The following is a 21,752-nucleotide window of genomic DNA, read 5'->3' as shown; positions in this document are numbered from 1 at the left end:
GACGTTGTTTTCAGCATAATTGCCTTGGTGTTATTTTTGTGCAGAAATAAAAGTTCTCAGAATGACCTGAGAATTTACGGAGAATATTTTTGAAATAAATAAAAAAATACTGGCGAAAGAATCGACCAGAGGGGACCCACCAGGTGACCACAAGGGTGGGGGGCACGCCCTACCCCCCTTGGCGCGCCCCCTGCCTTGTGGGTCCCCTGGAGACCCTCGATCCTAACTCCAACTCTATATATTGACGTTCGGGGAGAAAAAATCAGAGAGAAGGATTCGTCGCGTTTTACGATATGGAGTCGCCGCCACCTCCTGTTCTTCATCGGGAGGGCTGATCTGGAGTCCGTTCGGGGCCCCGGAGAGGGGAATCCGTCGCCGTCGTCCTCATCAACCATCCTCCATCACCCATTTCATGATGCTCACCGCCGTGCGTGAGTAATCCCATCGTAGGCTTGCTGGACGGTGATGGGTTGGATGAGATTTATCATGTAATCGAGTTAGTTTTGTTAGGGTTTGATCCCTAGTATCCATTATGTTCTGAGATTGATGTTGCTATGACTTTGTCATGCTTAATGCTTGTCACTAGGGCACGAGTGCCATGATTTCAGATCTGAACCTATTATGTTTTCATGAATATATGTGAGTTCTTGATCCTAGCTTGCAAGTCAATAGTCACCTACTATGTGTTATGATCCGGCAACCCCGAAGTGACAACAATCGGGACCACTCTCGGTGATGACCGTAGTTTGAGGAGTTCATGTATTCACTAAGTGTTAATGCTTTGGTCCGGTACTCTATTAAAAGAAGGCCTTAATATCCCTTAGTTTCCAACAGGACCCCGCTGCCACGGCAGGGTAGGACAAAAGATGTCATGCGAGTTCTTTTCCATAAGCACGTATGACTATATTCGGAATATATGCCTACATTACATTGATGAACTGGAGCTAGTTCTGTGTCACCCTATGTTATAACTGTTGCATGAGGAATCGCATCCGACATAATTATCCATCATTGATCCAATGCCTACGAGCTTTTCACATATTGATCTTTGCTTAGTTACTTTACCGTTCCCACTGTTACAATTACTACAAAGCCGCTACTGTTACTTTTGCCACCGTTACCGTTACTTTCATACTACTTTGCTACTAAGTACTTTGCTGCAGATATTAAGTTTTTCAGGTGTGGTTGAATTGACAACTCAACTGCTAATACTTGAGAATATTCTTTGGCTTCCCTTGTGTCGAATCAATAAATTTGGGTTGAATACTCTACCCTCCAAAACTGTTGTGATCCCCTACACTTGTGGGTTATCAGCCACCCTAAGAGGGGCTTCCCTAGGGGGTGGGTGTCAGGGACCTGACCTTGGGCAACGCCAGTGACTTTAGTCCCACCTCGGATACGGGAGGAGGCTAGGACCTCCTTATAAGGGAGAGTGCCACACTCCCTCCAGACCAGTCTTTTGGGATGTGGTGGGCTCTCTGCTTGTAGTGGAGTGTCCGATGTGCACCAGAAACGTCCAAACGTATGCCGATGGACCGGGAGCTGGGCCTGGGTTGCTAACAACATGGTATCAGATTAGCCACCCACTTCCCTTGCGCCGCCGCCGCTCTCTCCACTCCACCACCGCCGCTCTCTCCACTCTGTCGCGCTGCCACCACATTGGAGACCTGTCGTCGACTCCAAGCACGGGAAGCCCTCGTCGCGGCCATGGACCCTTAGCTCAAGGCCTACCTTGACAGACTCGACTCCAACGCCAACGAGTGTGCCGCCACCGCCAACGCCCAATCTGCCTCCATCCTCAAGGCTCTCGACGCGCACACAGCCCGGATCGATGCGCTCGCCGCGTGGAAGCCAGATCTCGAGGCGCGCTTCACCCAACTCGAGCAGTCCGTCGCAGCGTTGCAGGCCACGTCCCCTGCTACGGCAACCTCACCAAGTGGAGGGTCGTGCCCGCCGTCGCCGTTCACGACCCCTGGTGACCTCCACGGGCAATTAAGCCACGGCGCGACGCATCTTCCCGGAGGAATTCCGTCGGTGACTCACGAGCTGCCGGCGGCGCCTCCGGTCACGGGTACGACCACTGTCCCTTCCCCCATGATTGCCCCACTTCTCACGGCCATGGGCCAGCAGCCACCTACCATGGCGTTCCCTGTCTTCTCTGGAGTCAACCCGTAGTTGTGGCGCACACTCTGCGAACAATACCTCAATATGTTCAGTGTGCATGAATCGTACTAGGTACCCATGGCTATTTTGCATTTCTCCGGGCCAGCAGGAATCTGGCTGCAGTCAGTAAAGAAGAAGCTCATTGGCATATGCTGGGAGTCATTCACGGCACTCCTGTGCACGATATTTGGGCGCGATAAGCACCAAATGCTCATCCGCCAATTCTATGTGATCAAGCAGCTCACATCTATCGCTGACTTTATTGAACGTTTTGAAACTTTGATGCATCATTTTATTACATATTCGGAATTGGCACATGCATCCCTACTTTTTCTTGACTCGATTTATCAAGGGGCTTCGACCGGATATACGAGCGGTGGTACTACTGGAACGTCCACCGGATTTGGACACAACTTGTTCATTGGCCTTACTCCAGGAAGAAGTGGCTGAGGGCGAGGCCCTGTCAAACAATTCCAAGGCATGAGCTCATACAAGTGGCACGTTCTCGCGAGCTCTTTCGTTAGTTTCAACACCTCCTCGACCTGTCTTCAACACGCCAGCAACACCTACAGCTACTGCCGAAGACCGTCGAGGGACAGATGCAGCAAGGGCAAGTTTAGATAACCGCAAACTGTCAGCGTTGCGTGCGTTCAGGCGCGCGTGAGGCATTTGCTTTAAGTGTGGCGAAAGGTGGGGCAAGGATCACACATGTCCATCTACGATGCAGATGCATATTGTTGAAGAATTGCTAGCGCTATTCAGTACTGATGTGATGTTATGGGTGATCGACAGACAGGCTGTACTGAACCAGAGGATGACAATCTCTGCATTTTGTCCATACATGCAGTATCAGGTTCAGAAGGGCCGTGTGTGATGCAGTTACATGCTTGGCTTCAAGGGAGCAAAGTTCTATTGCTAGTAGGTTCTGGGAGAACTTCTTCTTTTGTGGATCAGCGGTTGGCCACTCGTCTGACTTGAATCTCTCCTTTGTCTCAACCATGCAAGGTCAAGGTAGCTGATGGAGCGCTCTTGTTGTGTGACAGTTTCATTCCACACTGTCAGTGGATGTGTCAAGACCATGAATTCGTTACAGATTTCAAGATCATCTCTCTGGGGGCATATGACGCAATCTTAGGTATGGATTGGATCAAGAAACATGGTCCTATGTACATCGATTGGGAGGCGCACCACTTGTCAGTAACCACGGCTGCTGGACCAGTTGAACACTTCCTGTAGAAATGGAGCCGTAGCCTATGTGGTACACCTTAACACTGTGGCAGATCAGACTATGGCCGACAACAGCATTCCCACATACCTACTCAGAGTAATTGAGCAGTACACGGATGTATTTGAAGAACCGAGCCAGCTCCCTCCTCGTCGTGCTTGTCATCACTGGATTCCACTAATGGAAGGTGCTCAACCAGTAAATTTGCGCCCTTATCGTCACAAACCTGAATTGAAGACTGAATTGAACAGCAGGTGTAAGAACTTTTGGATGCTGGTGTAATTCAAAAGAGTATCAGCCCATTCTCATCTCCGGTTCTATTAGTAAAGAAGAAGGACGACACTTGGCGTTTGTGCGTGGACTACCGCCATCTGAACGCCATGACAATAATTCCCAAGTACCCAGTACCAGTCATAGATGAACTGGTAGGCACGCGATGGTTCTCCAAGTTGGATTTGCGCGCGGGATATCATCAAATCTGCTTGGCTGAGGGTTAGGAATATAAAACTGCATTCACCACTCACTCCGGGCATTGGGAGTTCCTGGTTATGTCTTTTGGACTTGCAGGAGGACCAGCAACTTTCAATGGCGCCATCAGCACCACCTTGCAACCACTGAACCGAGTGTGTGTGATTGCCTTTTTCGATGACATCCTAGTGTTCAGCAAAACACTGAAGGAGCATGTTGAACATGTCAGACAGGTGCTGCAGCTGCTGAGAAAAGATCAATGGCATGTGAAGCAGTCCAAGTGTGCATTTGGCCAGCAACAGATTGCTTATTTAGGCCATGTCATCAACGCTGATGGTGTTTCCACATATCCCAGTAAGATAGGCATGATCAAGCAGTGGCCGACTCCGGGGAGTGTGAAGGAAGTGCGCAGTTTTCTAGGTTTAGTGGGCTACTACCGGAAGTTTGTGAAACATTTCGGTATCATCGCACGCCTCCTTTTCAATCTTCTCAAAAAAGGGCGCCCATTTGTCTGGACAGACGAAACACAAACAACTTTCCATCTGCTCAAATAAGGCTTGATCTCAGCTCCAGTGTTACAGTTACTTGACTTCTCCAAACCATTTGTGATCGATATTGACGCCTGTGATTATGGAGTCGACGCCGTTCTGCAGCAAGGGGGCCACCCGATTGCATACATGAGCAAGCCGTTGGGACCCAAAAACAGAGGGCTCTCCACATATGAAAAGGAATGCCTCGCTATTCTAATGGCTATTGAGCAATGACGTCCATACCTTCACACGGAGGAGTTCCTGATTCGGACAGATCAACGTAGCCTGGTCCATCTTGACAATCAGCGTCTATCGACAGTTTGGCAGCAGAAAGCATTTACGAAATTGCTCGGCTTACGCTACAAAATCTGTTACAGGCAGGGAACTACCAATAGTGTTGCTGATGCTCTCTCGCGTCGCCTCCACTCTGACGAGCAACTGACAGCTATTTCTATCTGCCAACCTGCTTGGATCAATGACATTCGTGCCAGTTATGACAACAATGAGCAAGTCCAGAAAATCCGTGAACAACTACGTCTCCGTCCGGACCCCAAGGGCAGATTCATCTAGTCGAACGTGCTGCTCTACTTTCGCAATATATTATGGTTGGGAGGATCCATTGTTTTGCAACAGAAGGTACTGAAAGCATTCCACGATAGTACAGTCGGGGGCCATTCCGGCTTTCCTATAACTTATCGTCGCTTACGACGACTATTTTCCTGGCCTAAGATGAAGGAGTGCATCAGAGACTGTGAGAACCAGCTTCGTCTGCCAACAGTCAAAACCAGAACGAGTTAAGTACCCAGGTCTACTCGAACCAATTCCCCTGCCGGAAGGAGCCTGGCAAGTGATCACGATGGATTTTATAGATGGTCTTCCCCAGTTGGGCAAAGCAAATTGCATATTGGTGGTCGTGGATAAATTCACATGTTATGCCCATTTCCTACCACTTAATCATCCCTTCACAGCGGCCAAAGCGGCCAGGGTGTATCTGCATAATGTGTACAAACTGCATGGATTGCCCAATGCTATTATTTCAGATAGGGACCTGGTCTTCACAAGCAAGTTTTGGCAGGAATTGTTCCATGTGATTGGATCTGAACTGAATATGAGCACACCTTACCACCCACAGACCGACGGGCAGACAGAACGGGTCAATCAGTGTTTGGAAATTTTTCTCGATGTTTCATACATGCTTGTCCGGGCCGCTGGAGTCAATACTTGTCACTCGCGGAATTCTGGTACAATTCCAGTTATCATTCAGCATTGGATATATCTCCTTTCCAAGCGTTGTGTGGCCATGAACCGAGACATTGGGGCATTGAAGTGGCGTCTACTTGCAAAATACCTGATCTGAAAGAATGGCTCGAAGAGCGCCAGATGATGCAGATCGTCTTGAAGCAACATTTGCATCGAGCAAGGCACATTATGAAGGTCCAAGCTGACAAGAAGTGCACTGATCACTTGTTCAAACCAAGGGATTCAGTCTTTGTCAAGCTGCAACCATATGTGCAGACGTCAGTGGCAAAAAGGGCTAACCATAAATTGGCATTCAGATATTTTGGACCGTTTTCAGTCAAACGAGCTATCAATCCAGTGGCTTACGAGCTGAACTTGCGAACCAACTCCAAGATTCACCCTGTTTTTCATGTTTCCCAACTGAAGCAAGCTTTGCCTCTAGGTACGGCTGTCTCTTCGAACTTGCCAGTTCCTTCTGACAGTTCTCTTGTTCCAGTGGAAATCTTTAACAACCGATGGCGCCACACACCCTCCGACCGTCGTGAGCAAATCCTAGTCCGTTGGTCTGATCCTGACATTCTCGATGCCACTTGGGAGGACGCCCTTTCACTCCGCCACCACTTTCCTCATTTACCGGCTTGGGGGCAAGCCGCAAGTCAAGGAGGAGGGGATGTCAGCACACTAAGTAAGCCTGGAGAGGGAAGTGGCAGTAACTCTGCCGCAACAGCTGACTCGGCCACGCCAGCAGAAGGGAACGCCAAGTGGACGAATCAAGGAGAGGGGTGCGTCATCGCCAAGCCAGCCAGGATCAGGCATCCCAACCGAAGATTGTGGGCCCCGAATGGGTGAGCTCTACTTAAACCACGCGATCCAGAGGGAAAGACATCCAAGTTGGATCAGGCAAAGGCACCGGCGGCTTTCTTTGTTTTCCACTTTCTTCTTTCCCTCCTCTCCAAGTTGTATCAGATAAGCTAATACTCTATGATGTGTATCTGAAAGTGAGATCGAACACCTAACAGAAAGAAAATGAAATAAGATAAAAGAAAATGTGTGCACAAATTTTAGCGTACAATCAATGACATAGGACTTAGATGTACAATACTTAGAGCACGTCCATGTGCTTTAACAAAACTGATATTAAATCATCTATTCGAGATGCTCTTACACAATTTATTACAAACCTTCCTTAAAGCCAATTATACAGGCTTTCGCTATCGCCGTGTAACCTCGGCAAGTGGAGGTCTCTGATACACGAGTTGGTGACAAATGAGCTACTTAGTAGTTGCATTTTTGTGCAACCTAGAAGTTGCTTTTGGCCGGGGGTAGGATCCAGGAGTTGCCGTAGACGAAGTGCGAGCCGGTGAAGGGCCTCGCCTGCGCGTCGTCGAGCACCCGCGCCCACCCGATCCTCTCGTTGGACATGGCCCCGGGCCCGCTGCACTTGTACTCCCCGTAGAATACACCACCCCTCCTGCAGCAACCATCATCACCACCCGGCCCGTCGGTTCATTTGTGCGGTGTGAAATGGTGAAGGCTAAATTAAGCGAGAGGAAACACGTGCTAGAGTTACCGATCTGGCTTCTCGACCTTCCATTTGTCCCAGCCGACGGGCACCACCTCCTTGCTCATGTCTGTGAAGGAGTAGACCACCCGCGACGAGTCCCCCCACGCCCTCCCAAGGTAGATCTGGCCCAGCCCGAAGATCTTGCATCGCACGAACGAGAACCCGCTCTCGATGGCGTCCTTATCGTCGATGGTCTTGCTCCGCTGCTGCGCCGTCAGCACCGCTATCTCCGTCGTCACCGACATGATCGTGCAGTCCTGCACGCATGCGCGTGGGTGTCACCATAATAAAATGCATCAAATATCATTGCCTACCTCACCTAGGTACATGTGTGGATGTAGTAGATGTTTGGTTGGTTAATTACCGTGTAGAGGGACCTCCCAAAGCCGAAGATGAAGTCGACGCTCCCTCGGATGATGCAATTCTTAAAGTAGTGGAGGCCCTTGTGGTCGTAGAGCGTGTCCTGCCCGCCGTCAATGGTGCAGTTGTAGAAGGCGGCCTTGGTGCCGAACAACCGCAGCGCCACCGCCTGCCCGCCCTCTTGGCCCGCCTTTGCCAATGGTGCGTTGTTCTGCCATGAAGCGCAGGCTGCTTAAGCAAAAATCTCATAATTTCACCAGATCAATGTTTACAGGAATACAGAAATGTTTCCTTTTTTTATGAGACAAATACATAAATGTTCCAAATATAGCGGCCAATTTCATGAGCTCTTAGAAGCTGCACGTGGATATCTCCCTATAAGAGTATTGTATGGTCCTAAATGCTCGGCTCAGGTTGGCCCAACAATTTTCGGCCAGTTTCCATGGTCCGCAACTCGATGGATATGCATGCATGCAAAAACAAAACAAAAATCTCTTCGATAGGATTTTGTTTGCATACATTTGGCGAAGGCAACTCAATTTTGTTCGCAATTGCGTAGATAGGATCAGGTTAGTTTCCCCTAAAAGATGGTGATTAGTTAACCTTGAATACGACGCCGGAGGCCGAGAAGTAGTCGGCCTCGACGGCGACGGTGGCGCTGGCGAGGGTGCCGAGGGGTTTGCCGTCCTTGCCGCGCGTCCCTGCCGTGTCGTCCCACGTGATGACCGGCGGGTTCTTCGGGTTGCCCACAAACGTGATGAACGGCTTCCACATCGGGATTGTCAGCTTCTCCCTGCATTTTCCCTTTGCAATCTGATCAAAATTGCAAACTTACAATTTGATCAACATCTATTGGGATCGACCGAGATATATTACTTGTAGGTGCCGGGCTTGATGTCGAGGATGGTCCTCTTCTTGTTCTTCTCCGGCACGGCCTTGATCGCATCGGTGATGGTCTTGAAATTTCCCTTGCCGTCGGGGCTCACGACATACCTCACCGTGCCGGCCTCGGCCGCCGCCAGCTCCGCGTCGAGCACCTTGCCGCCGCTGGCCTTGGCCTTGCTAGCGTAGATCTGCTCGGTGACGGCAAAGTGCTCGACGTTCTTGGTGATGAACTGGTCAAAGCTGTCGCCGCCTCCGGCTCCCGCGCCACCACCGGAGCTCGGCTTTTTGGCCGCGCTGCCACCGATGTTGAAGCTGACTTGCTGCTGCGAAGAAGCCGGGGAGATGGATGCTAGGACTAGCACAAGAACAGCAATGCCGAGAGGCAAAGCAGGATTACAGTTGCGCCCCTGCATGGTGACAGGATCTAAAGAGATGAACTATTTGATAGTTCAATCTATTTATTTAGTCTTCTTATTTGTTTATTGAGGGATGAACTTGTAAGGGAACGATTAATTGGATAGACGCATGCGTTTGTATATATAGGCCAGGGGCAGGAAATGGAAGGATGCATGAAAGACTCCTTTTTTTGGCAATTAACGTATTTGCTACCTTCAGCTGTTTGGAAACCAGGACGCCAAAAAAAATGAACAAAATATTACGGCCTCAATAGTGAATCTCTATTTTTAAGGCGAGTTGGTACATTCGCCTCACCTCCTTCCCGTCCCTCGTATGTTGGTTTTTTCCTCTCCACGCCTCCTTGATTTTCCATAAAAAATGGTATTCTCAATCGATGTCTCATAAAACAAAAATTCAAGTGCTCAAGAAGGATGTCATCATCAGGCTTGAGCACGAGGATGACGTTCCTTCACTCTCCACCGCAACTCAGAGGGAGGGCTCACCACTGAGGTGGGCATCTAACTCGATAACAGATGGCTTGCCAAGGAGGATGTCTCCTCCATCTTCCACTTATAGCAAGATGGCAGTACCTTATTGTGCTCGCTGTGTGATTCGTAGGGGTTGGACGACGGCGCCACTCACATCCTTCGTGGATTCGGTTTCCTCATGCTTGGCTAGCTCCTAGGGTGCCTGTGGGGCAACGAATCGTCTAGTTTCTTGAAGGATAATGGTGTCAATGCATAGAACAATTGCATCGGTCTTTCAAAGGATTATGATGTAAAAAAATCGATATTCAGGGAAACCGCGCCCGGGTTCCGTTTGATAACGGAACAAAGGCCATGAGGTAAATGTTCATTGCCAGGGTTCACTTTCCCTCATTTGTAAGGAATTTAAAATTGCTAGCACAATTCGTGTGCTGTGTTTAGATGCATTGGGTTGTTCAGACCTAAGATAAGTGGCTACATCTTCGGAAGCACAAGCTTTGCTTTTTCACATTTACTATGACAAACAACTTCGCCGATTAGATATGCGAATAAGTTCTGATTCAGTGGAAGTTATCAATATGAGAAGAGATTAAGTAGTGACAGCATGTACAAGGCTTGAAGCTGATGATCGTTTTCTTCAATATAGAGCTGATTATTTCTTTGTGCATTTCAATTACAGTTTTCGTCATCCATCTCCTATATTATTTATGGCATGCATCGCCCAGATGCAGAGGCCGGGGGTCATCCTCCTTTTATAAAAAAAAATCCTATATTATTTATGAGAGCCTGCTAATACTAATATGCATTGATACTAATACGTTCAGAACATGCAGACTGGGATCATACATGCTTCATGTTAGAGTTGTTAATATGCCCAGATACTATCAGGATTTTTAGACTAAATCTCGACACGGACCTGAACCACAAAGTCGCCTTAATTTTTCGAACAAAAGCAGCAACCGGACAAGTCACAACTAGCAAACAATGGCGCCGAGGCCGCTAGTATGAACTATTGGGGGGCAGCGGCGGAGCTTGATCAGAATCTTGATATTACATGGAACTTGTTTTCTTCACTTGGAGCTTGAGTTCCACTTTGGACTTGAGGGTCCTACAATGGAGCTTGAGGTTCTCCACTTGAAGATTGAGCTCCATCTTCAGTTTGATCATTGGATTGAAGATTATGCATGCTAGTCCTCCACCCAAATTAATTGTCGACTTACTCCTTCTCAAATGAGCAATTAACCTCGCTTAAAGTGCAAAAATGGCAGTTTCAGGGAGAAGAACAAGCATTGAATAACCCACGAAAGGTTATGCATGAGCTCCATATTCAGCTTGATCATTGGACTGAAAGTTTCGGGGAGAAGAACTAGCATGATAAAATCACAAGTAGTTCATCCTTTCAGGGAGATTGATGCCAGCTCGCGCTAGGAGGGCAGTTGCTCTCTTTACTGCTGAAGAAATTACCTCCTCCTAGACCACAGAAAGATATATTAGAAACAGCGGAAGCACCATCAATGATGTATCTTAGCTATGATTATGGGATTCAAACATTGCTTGAGCAAAGCATATGATCTTTAGCGATGAAAGTGGTTAACACTTCCATTTTCACAACCATTACAAATTTGCAGTTATTCCAGAGCATGAATATTCCAATGTTGCTCTTTTCTAGTCCGACTTCTTGGTGATATGCTGAGGAGCAAGCACAACATCGATTGTCGAATCTCCTCAGCTATAATAAATTATGTCGACGAGTTTTTTTAACTGGATTTTTTTAATGAAAAGGGCCTCTTGCTCCATTGCATTAATAACTAAACCACAGTGTGCTAATACAAGTATGCAAGGAGATGCAGAGTACCATTCCAGGAAAATAAAGAAGTATTCTTTCAAACTGAGTCGCATCTACAGAGAAAATGTGGAATGAAACTGCAGCTTTGCACAACTTTCCTAGCCTTTTGGCAAAGTGAAACAACCTAGGTACTTCTTTTCCTTCATCTCAATATTAATTAGGCAAAGATAAGGAGAAAATTACCTCATTTACATTCATAATCTTCTGATCCTTCATAATCCATTGGCCATTGCACATAACAGATTCGATATTTTCTGACCGCATGCAATAAACAATGTTGGCAATGCTGCATAGCAGAAAAAAGTTAATACCATGGTTTTAAAGTCGATTCTTATTGTCAAATATTATTTAAAATAAATTGTAATGTTGAGTATGTGTAGTACTTCTGTTTTCGTGCAATAATAGGGAGCTGAAGCTCAATAGCTTTACGTATTGCATTGTAGGCAGGCTACAGAGCTAGAAATATATTTTAGTAACGAAGCTACATGTATTATGAGAATCCTGTATGTAAACAGTAAGAATAAACAATGCGTCATTAATGAATATGAACAATGGCTATTGCAACCTTCAAGACAGGGATTGCACGCAAAGGATACTTGGTTAATGAGTTGAAATAAAACTCAGTGTGAACTCAATACAAAAATGCAGTAATTTGCTCTTAGAAAAATAGCAGTGGTGCATACCTGTCATGTAACGGAAGCATGGACCACTTAAATGGATTCACGACAATCAGATCCGCCTGCAAAACCAACAAAAAACCTCAAGTGTCAACAAGATATTGATATTAGTTAAAATAAATAAGAAATCGATAGATCCAGACCATTTGATTATACTAGGAAATCATAATCTGGAATGTCCACACAGAATATAATGGGTTTTCATTTAAGATGATTGAACTGTAGGCATAAATCCAGTTTCAAAAGAATACATAAACTAGTATTTTCAAGCACCACGTATGACAAAATTAGCAGCTAACGCAGCACCTTTTTGCCAACCTCCAGAGAGCCTATTTCATTATCCCACAGAACCGCTTTTGCACCATTAATAGTAGCCATCGTCAGCACAGTCTCAGAAGGAAGCACGGTTGGGTTTGTTGTACCACTGATATAGGCCTCACGCCCTTTGTTAATAAGGGAGGCTAGGTACATCTCATCAACTGTACAGCACAAGGCAATCTTGTAAATTATAGAGTGAGCCACAATAGGCATCGAATCTGTAAAACTATTGTTATGACCGGCATAGGGGCTTAGCCCAGTGGGTTATGGCCCAAGTATCTTAATTAGGGGCTTAGCCCAATTATCTTATCGTATTAGGATCGGTTGCTTAGGAGTCAAGTAAACCTCTCTATATAAGGAGAGGAGATGATGTATCAATCTAATCAAGCAAGAAGCAATCATAATTTGCTCGGCTTCCCTTAGGGAGCCGGGAGACCTAAACCCTAGCGGCCTCCTGCCTTCGCCGCCGCTGCTTCCGTCGCAAGGACGGCGCCACGCCGCCGGCCGCCGCGCACCAGCCCTCGTCCTTCCCCCTCCTTCCCCTACAACCTACGCCCTAGATCCGGTAGGGCCCTAGCTCCTACCAATTTGGTATCCAGAGACTCGGGTTCGATCATGTCGTCATCAACACCCACGCCGCCGCTGCCCATCGTCACCACCGCCCCGATGACCACTGCCGGGTCCCCAACGCCGCCGGCCCCGGTCACCTCCGCTGCGCCGACAACCGCCGTTTTCACGCCGGAAGAAGTCACCAGCATCTTGCGGGATCTCGTGACGGCCGTCCAGGGCATCCATCGGTACCTGGCCGGGCTGCCCGCACCTCCGCCGGCTGCGACTACCACCGCCTACGGCCACCCCGCGCTACCGTGGCCGTCCCAGGGCGCGCCTGCAATGGGCGGGCCACCGCTGCCGCCGTTCCAGGCGGGGCACCCCAGCGGGCCGCCTCCGCCGCTGCTGCACCTGCCCTGGTCCTCAGTACCCGCGGCGATCGCCGGGGCCCATCCGTCGTTCCAGCCGCCGACCGCCCCAGTGCCGTCCTGGCCGCAGTGGCCTGTGCCGGTTCTCGCGGCGCCATCCGCGCCTTCCGCTCCCGCCCCAGTGCCGCAGTGGCCGCACTGGCCCGCGCCAGCCCCAGCCGCGCCGCCCGCGCCGGTCCAGCTCCCACCGCCGCCGCCCAGCTCCGGACTGGGCCAGTCCACACCGGGAGACCTCCCGATCCAGCAGGTCCGGTTTCCGCCGTCACCGTCCCAGATCCCGGCCTGGCTAACCGGGACGTCGCCACCGCCAGTTTACACGGAGGCCGGGAACCCACCAGTACCCACGCTGCAGTCTGGGGCCTCGTCCGGCTCCGCGGGGGCCTATGACGGTCTCCCCACCGTTGACCGGGCGCCGTCATCATCACTGCTCCGCACCGCCGAGCCGGTCGGCCATGGCGCGCCGACCCAGACGCCGCCACGGTTCGCCAAGATCGACTTCGCCACTTATGACGGCATGGAGGACCCGCTTAACTGGCTCAACCAGTGTGAGCAGTTTTTCCGTGGACAGCGCACGCTCGCGTCGGAGCGCACTTGGCTGGCATCCTACCACCTCCGCGGTGCAGCCCAGACCTGGTACTACGCCCTCGAGCAGGACAAGGGCAGCATGCCCCCTTGGGAGCGCTTCCGCGAGCTCTGCCTCCTTCGTTTTGGGCCCCCGATCCGCGGGAGCCGCCTGGCGGAGCTAGGCCGCCTTCCCTTCACCTCCACGGTTCAGGACTTCGCCGACCGTTTCCAGGCCCTGGCATGCCACGCGTCGGGCGTGACGGCGCAGCAGCGGGCCGACCTCTTTGTCGGTGGACTTCCGGATCACATCCGCGTGGACGTGGAGCTTCAGGGACCCCAGGATATCCAGACGGCCATGTACTACGCCCGCGCGTTCGAGCGCCGCGCGGTGGCCGTCCAGCAGGAGTCACCGTCCCGGGCCACTGGGTCGCTACCCTGGCCAGATCCCGCTCCGTGTCGGCCTGTTCAGGCTTCCGCGGCACCCCTCGCCGCGACCGCGGCGCGCCCGTTCCGCCGGCTCACCTCGGCCGAGCTACTCGAGCGTCGCCGCCAAGGGTTGTGCTTCAACTGCGACGAGCCCTACACGCCCGGCCACGCCTGCCCGCGACTCTTCTACCTGGAGGTTGCAGACTACATTCCGGAGGACGCCATCGCCGCCGACCTTGCCACCCCAGCTGTTGCGAAGGTGTTTGACGCTAGTTGATCACCTCGAGGAGTTCAGCAAGCGCTTCCCCACCTTACAGCTCGAGGACGAGATGTTTGTGCAGGTGGGGAGAAGTGTAATGACCGGCATAGGGGCTTAGCCCAGTGGGTTATGGCCCAAGTATCTTAATTAGGGGCTTAGCCCAATTATCTTATCGTATTAGGATCGTTTGCTTAGGAGTCAAGTAAACCTCTCTATATAAGGAGAGGAGATGTATCAATCTAATCAAGCAAGAAGCAATCATAATTTGCTCGGCTTCCTTTAGGGAGCCGGGAGACCTAAACCCTAGCCGCCTCCTGCCTTCGCCGCCGCTGCTTCCGTCGCAAGGACGGCGCCACGCCGCCGGCCGCCGCGCACCAGCCCTCGTCCTTCCCCCTCCTTCCCCTACAACCTACGCCCTACATCCGGTAGGGCCCTAGCTCCTACCAACTATCATCAAAACCATGCATATTCAATAGATACTGGACAAGGAACATAATAACAGAAAAATATGGCACACCTATTTCTTTACAGAACAAATGGATATGCCCTAGGATCACTACGAAGTGCATTTAATATAAAATATTAGATGCAAAACTCTGACAGAATCCTCACTACTGCTGGGTGCCAAACAACATAGGTGAAGAAAACTAAGAGCAAAGCTAAACACACTCGTAAAAACATCTGTGATTATAGTTTATTAAGCAGACCAATGCTCATTCTGTTATTGCTTGGTGCTCCATCGGTACCGAGAGAGACACAAACACCAGAATCCAGCATTTCCCTAATAGGAGCAAACCCCAACATTCTCATGGCAGATGCTGGGCAATGAGAAACCTTGACACCAGCGTTTGAAAAATGACTTATCTGCAAGTGAGAAACTCAAATGAAAAGTTTGCCAAAGTTATATTTTGCATTCCAGTATCACAAAACATATCAGAAGGTAGACAGTGCATAGTAAAGAATTTAGACAGACAAATTAACATATAGAAAAAAGAAGCATATAGCTGCTGCAACAGGTTATATGCTGATTATGTACAGTGATGACTGCTGGCATAATTGGATGTACACTGGGGCAACCTTTGTACAATTAAAAGCCATACAGTTTAACCTAGATTTAAAGTTATGGTATTCCATAATTACCATACATTCTCAGAGCACAACCAGGGTACATAACGTGAAAGGTAACATTCGATTGTGGAAAAGCTTACTTACCTCAGACTCATTCAACCAAACAGAATGGGCAGCCAGCAAATTATTCCTCAGAAAATCAATTTTCTCTAAATATGTAACTGTCCCATGATCAATTTTCTTCATCCGCATTACAAGCTGATTTTCATATGGTATTTCCGCAATATGCTGCAAAAATAATGAAAAGCAAAAGCATAAGCAATGTAGAGCAGTTAGCGGAGCAAAAACTTCTACTGGAATTGTAAAATAGTATAATCATTTTGTGTTCGGCTCCTCACATTGGAACGAATTCCAGTTAAATTAGCAAGATAATTCTCTAGGAGCCCAAATCATAGAAATGCACAACGCAAAAACAACTCCAGGCAGTCCTCCAAGCATCATTAAATATAGCATCCAGGTTTTATTTCAATAAATTAATTAAATGATACAACAATATCTGAAACGAGATAAAACATTTCGTCGTTCCATGGTTCCAAGCTCCAATTTATAAGGAGAGAAGCATGCATTTGTGCCATGCATTTGTGAGTGACTTTGCTTTGATAAAATGCCTGATTTTCTTACTTAAATTATTCTATCCTATTGTAATCCATGTGAAGATTAATAAGGACCTGCGGCTTGTGCACAGAAGGGGCAAGGGAGAGGGGGGAGAAAGAGAAGGTAAACTTTGCGGCACAAATAAACTACTTTAATACCATATGGATTCCAGTATTCAGTTCCTGTGCAGCATCCCTTGTTTCAAGCAGTAACCGATCTGTCGCATTCATGATCTGTCTCAACCCAAACCATATCCTGATTCGTCCATCAGCTGTGTTATGATGCTTTTCATATAGATCTTTCTGTGACTGCGTGAAAGAAAAGTCATTCACATCACATAACAGCCAAGTATGTCGAGAATAAACACATGTATATTTGGACTTAGATGGATCTTAACTTGTGCAGACATAAACCAATCAAATAAGAATTAACCTTATTTAGGTACAGTAAATCCCAAATAGCTGTTTTTCCTGTCAAATGAGCAACGGATGATAGAAAAAGCAACAATTTTTGGTAACCTTATTATTCCTTCTCTACTTCCAATTGTACTTCCAAATTTTGACATACCCTGTAGCCTACTTGAATCATGCCTTCTCAGATTTTCCAAATTTAGGAATTGTTTGTTCCGTGCAGACTTCTCATGTACATGGATTTTACATTGGGTACCAGTGTTTGTCAAACTTCAGCAATAAACATAGTATCTAACGTACCACATGTTCTTAGAGTAACTCTGTTCTTAAATATGCAGATATCGATACGATGGAATATGCTTAACTGATTTCTGCTTACAACATATGCATCAGCTGTGCCACAAATAGGGCTGGCCTAGCAAAATAATGCTAACTAATAGGCGAGACACACTTAACAACTCGATAAACACATCAGATGCTGGATCTGATCCACATGTTCAGCTTCAGCGCTTCCCTGCGCATGGGCCAGCTGACATGCCAGCTAGCTGCAGCCCCCCCCTGAAGTGGCTGCTACGACTGAGCTCATGCTGCTATTGAATTACATGTTGCACATGCACATCCCTAGAACGATGAAGTGAAAACAAGCCCTTTATGTATGGCATAGACCCTGAAGACCGGTTTAGAGCTGTCGATGGCACTCACTAAAGATATGAATGGCACTATTTCAAATTAGGGGGGGAATAAGAGAACAGAAGGTGTTATGTGTTCCATGGAAAGGCTCGAGTCTAGGATACAAATTGAGTTCAAGCAAAAGAACTGTATCATGTCACAGTGTTTAAGAAAGTGATCCTGATCTCGATTTGAGGGCAAACCTGAATGCAGTCGTCGGTAGAACAAGAACTCCAGTTTGGAGGTAACCCATCACCACAGTCCATTGTTGACTTTGTCAAGCATGCACGCAATCCCAGCAATTCCACCGCCCGTGCCATTTCTGAAACATACTGCCCACCTGCTTCGGCAAAGCATGTTACCTGCCATTGAATGACAAATACAAATATGTTTAGGTGCATTGGGACAGTAGAATTCATCAGGTTGCTGCTAGTTTGAGCATATCTATTCAGGAAGCTGAGTACAGGCCGACCATACCATACAGAACACATGTGACGTTGTTTGTCAATTAGCTATAGGTGAGCACAATATAAAGATTAAACACTGATTTTAACAAACACTAACTTAAAAGGTTTTGCCCAGATCCGCCTAAGGCATGCCCAACTCTTAAAAAATATCTCCATCTTTAGTTCACACCTACGGAGTGTAGATCAACCCATAGGCCATCAAAAGACATACATGATGTGGTTTCAAAAAAAAAAGACATACATGATGTATTGTAACTGTAAAATGAACATAAGTGCTACTGAACTTTACCCTAAACATACACAAGTAACCAACAATACATCTGTTAAGATATACAAACAGCATACTACCAGATTGACCAAGCCTGAAGCCATAAATCAGGATTTTTATGATTAACACCACAAAAGAAATTGAACTTCATTCAGCTTAGAAATTGGTTTGTAGCCACTATTCTTATATTGCAGTGCCATTGGAGGAGTACAAGAAAAATGAGACTTCTAGATCTGAGGATAGCAAAAAACTTGTGCGTTTTGATCAACTAGTAAATAATCAAAACCCTGGATCTAACAGAGTACAGAATTCATTTCAACATACAAAGGGCATACAGATCAGACAATAAACAATCATTAGGTGGCCGGGTGCTCCAAATTTGTTAGGATTTTAGGATGCGAGTAATATATTCCTCACTCTTTCTACAAGATTGTGAGTAAAAAATAAGCAAAAAGGACATACCAACATGCGTAGATTTGTTTCAGCAGTACAAATAAAAAACATGTAAAGATCTATATTATGAACATATATTTCAACAAACTCATATAAAAAAGCTGTTGAATTGGATCTGTACACATAATAAGCATGATTCAATTTACAAAGAACGAAATTCTTGCATATAATAAGATATGAAAATGGTACTAAAGACATCTCTCGTACTGTCAGGAATAAGGAAGGAGTGAGACTCATCCAGCAACAAATGGATCGTGTCTACCTCGAGGCACCCAAAGCCCTAAAAAGGATAGTAGGGAGCCCTCAGAATGATTCCATCTGGTCAAATGTGATAAGAGTATCAGACAACTACAAGGTCACCCCTGCCCTGGGTTCTCATCCACGCGTGGAAGTGGAAGCCAATGCTATTAAAAGATTTGGCGGGTTCTTAGAGATGACACCAACTCTATATTTCTTCCATGACAAACATGCCTCTACGATGCACAACCTCACAACACCTGAAAAGATAATACGCCTCACCATAGAGCATTAGAGCTGTACAAGTACCAAAATGTACCTAATGTCCTCATGTAAAAGCAACATTGGGCATCAACTAAGCCAAGATGCAAAATGCTGGGCACCTGCTTGCACTTGCACGTGTCAATAAATCCTTAAGGAATACACTGTGTAGATTGCTCAATTCTCACTGTGTTTTATGTAACATCTCCACCAATGCAAGCACGATTGGGTGGCGAAATTAAGTATTCCGGGCTTGAGCAAACATATATGGTGTACCATTAGTCAATACAAACTAGTACCAACAGAGAAGCTATACTGTGGAACCGATGCCAGTGGACAATTGGCTCACCCCAGATCGGATGAGCTCGATGCCGCAGAGGAGCGTGGAGGCGTAGGAGTCCTCCTCCGTCATGTGAGACTCGTAGGGCCAGATCCTCCCGTGCAGCCACGTCATCAGGTCGACGTCGTCGGCGATCCCCCGCGCCAGCTGCTGCGACGTGTGCACGTGGGTGTTCACAAACCCTACCAATCCAAGCAATCAAGCAGCAAGCACAAGCGTCACTGGAAACTGACTAATTTTTGCAAGGGGAAAAGCTTCATCAAGCAGAGGCGCGCGGGTACCAACCGGGAAGGAGGATACGACCCGCGAGGTTGAGGGTCTGCGCGGCGCCGGGGAAGGCGCCAAGGACGTCCGCCGAAGGGCCCACGGCGGCGATGCGGTCGCCCACGACGGCGATGGCGCCGTCCCGGAGGACCGTCAGGGCGCCGTCCATGGTGACGACAAACGCGTTGTGGAGGACGATGTCGGCCGATACCGCCGTCACCTGCGTCATTTTCGCGCCACCTCCCGGAGCGGCGTACGTCCAGACGACGGAGAGTCGCGAGTCGGAAGCAGCGGGCAGTGAACCGGATAATACGGCGGAGACTGTTCGCTTTCTGTTCCTCGGAAGGGGACCCTCGTCTTCCGAGCATCTTCAACGCGGTTGGGAGACGGTACAGGTAGGTAGTAACATCACGTATATCCAGATAAAATAGATGATGTGGCAAGCAATAAATGAAGAAAGAGAGGCATGTAGTAACATAGCTAGTTATTACTACTAGTATGAGTAACATCACACATATCAAGGCAAGATGAGTCTATAGCCTAATAAATGAAGTATTACATGTTACCACACATATGTTACTCCCCACTATATAGGTAGTAACATAAAGTAGTAATATGGACATATTACTATTCTATATTACTACCCATTGTGGCTAGTCTTACATCGTCGAAATAGCATTTTGATGCGTGGGGCAGTTATTCTGCTTTAGCAGAAACGTTATACTCTAGTAGACGTGTTAAAATTAAAACATGCGCCGAACCCAAACAACATTTCCCACTAAACATTGAACCAAGAAGATCAAACACATAAAAAACTAGAAAAACGCCCGTGCCTTGCAACGGGGCCACGTTAACTTTAAGAGTTCAATATTACGACATTGGCGACCTTTTTTACCATCAAATCCTCACACACACTCTCTCCCTCTCTCTTCCTCACTCTCTCTCCCCCTCTCCCTCTCTCTCTCTAACACACACATCCATCTTATTGGGTACGGGACCATAATCCATCTATTTCACACACACACGCTAGTGCATAACAATATGGATTATGTGTATTATATTTGCCACCACAACTGAGGGAATTAATTTCATGTAAATCTGCCAGCCACAGCTCCAAGAATACGCGGAGGAGGTGGCACGGGTCGGCGTTGGCGCCGTCCAGCGCGGGTCGCGGGCCCGCTTCCAAGTGCGTCTGCGCGCCGGCCACCCACGCCGGGTCCTTCAAGTGCCGCTTCCACCGGACCAACTCCCAGGGCCAGGGCCAGGGAAGCCGCCCTTCTTCGCCCCCTTCACCAGTCGCGGCCAACGCGGTGCCGCGGCACCCGGCCTCGCCTTCCTCGTCCTCCGGCACCGTCGCGACCCAGTGACGCAGCCCAAGCATCGGCCTCGAGAATCAAGAACGCTCGACAACAGAGAGGGAAGAGAAGATCATATACATATCATAAGAAAGGGAGTTTATTTACTGCTCCATCGATGTATTGTTTCCTTTGTTTGGAGATTGATTACCATCTATGAGTTAAGGTAAGGTTAATGTCATTGAGCGATTTTTTCTGAAAATCAATTATTTGTTTTCTAATTAATGTGATTAAGTGATTTAAGGTAAGGTTAATTAATTTAGATTTGATCTTTAGAGATTGTTCGTGATTGATTCTACATTACTAAATAACTTGCGCCAGTATGCAAAGTTCTGATTTGTTCAGATTTCTTTCGTTGTGTGAGAGGGTGACGTGAAAATAAACTGATAAAGTGGGGGAGGGGACAAAAAAAATCTACAAAAAAATACCAGCGAAGGTGGGAGGAGGTACCAAAAAAACATGGAAGGTGGGACGAAAAAAACCCTGGAAGCGAGACTACCAACTGCTCCATTAGGAGTACTAGAAGAACGCTCGTGCGTTGCAACGGGGCCACACTAACTTTAAAAGTTCAATATCAATTATGTTAATATTACATTTAATATTCTCATACATATTAAGTGACATTGACGACCTTTTTTACCATCAAATTCACACACACCCCCTCTCACTCCCTCTTCCTCACTCTCTCTCCCCCTCTTCCTCACTCGGGAGGTGGGACGAAAATAAACCCGGAACGGAGACTACCAACTGAGACATTAGGAGTAGAGATCATTCAGTTGATAAGAATAAATAGAAAACGGTGTTAAAAAGGAGAAACAGATTAGAATACATTGAAAAACCAAAAGGACGATGTAAAAGGGGATTCGCCCTGCCCCCCGGGCCTTGGCACTGAACCGGCTCAGCGGTCTAGTCCCCGCGCGGTCG

General features: G+C 47.7%; 2 protein-coding genes and 1 long non-coding RNA gene across 3 annotated transcripts; 1 reads left to right on the top strand and 2 right to left on the bottom strand.

Moving 5' to 3' along the window:
• The first annotated feature begins 1,555 nt into the window (after positions 1-1,555).
• On the top strand, positions 1,556-6,684 carry LOC141023314 (uncharacterized). The gene is made up of 2 exons (XR_012184256.1): positions 1,556-2,071; positions 2,600-6,684. It is a non-coding gene; the product is annotated as an uncharacterized lncRNA (long non-coding RNA).
• Positions 6,685-6,715: 31 nt separating this feature from the next.
• On the bottom strand, positions 6,716-9,078 carry LOC109778962 (putative pectinesterase 63). Its single transcript, XM_020337543.4, has 5 exons — positions 8,426-9,078; positions 8,153-8,342; positions 7,554-7,760; positions 7,196-7,446; positions 6,716-7,096 (listed from the first exon to the last, which is right to left on the bottom strand). The coding sequence occupies exons 1-5, from the start codon at positions 8,845-8,847 to the stop codon at positions 6,925-6,927; spliced, it is 1,242 nt and encodes a 413-aa protein (XP_020193132.1). The 5' UTR covers positions 8,848-9,078; the 3' UTR covers positions 6,716-6,924.
• Positions 9,079-10,105: 1,027 nt separating this feature from the next.
• On the bottom strand, positions 10,106-19,856 carry LOC109778961 (uncharacterized). The gene is made up of 10 exons (XM_020337542.4): positions 19,495-19,856; positions 19,219-19,391; positions 17,387-17,545; positions 16,263-16,412; positions 15,595-15,738; positions 15,090-15,246; positions 12,145-12,317; positions 11,845-11,900; positions 11,345-11,447; positions 10,106-10,785 (listed from the first exon to the last, which is right to left on the bottom strand). Exons 1-10 carry the CDS (start codon positions 19,700-19,702, stop codon positions 10,696-10,698), a joined length of 1,413 nt encoding a protein of 470 aa, XP_020193131.1. The 5' UTR covers positions 19,703-19,856; the 3' UTR covers positions 10,106-10,695.
• Between the last annotated feature and the right edge of the window lie 1,896 nt (positions 19,857-21,752).

The sequence above is a fragment of the Aegilops tauschii genome, chromosome 5, assembly GCF_002575655.3.
Source record: "Aegilops tauschii subsp. strangulata cultivar AL8/78 chromosome 5, Aet v6.0, whole genome shotgun sequence".
Lineage (NCBI taxonomy): Eukaryota > Viridiplantae > Streptophyta > Magnoliopsida > Poales > Poaceae > Aegilops > Aegilops tauschii.
This window is presented reverse-complemented; position numbering and strand designations above follow the sequence as displayed.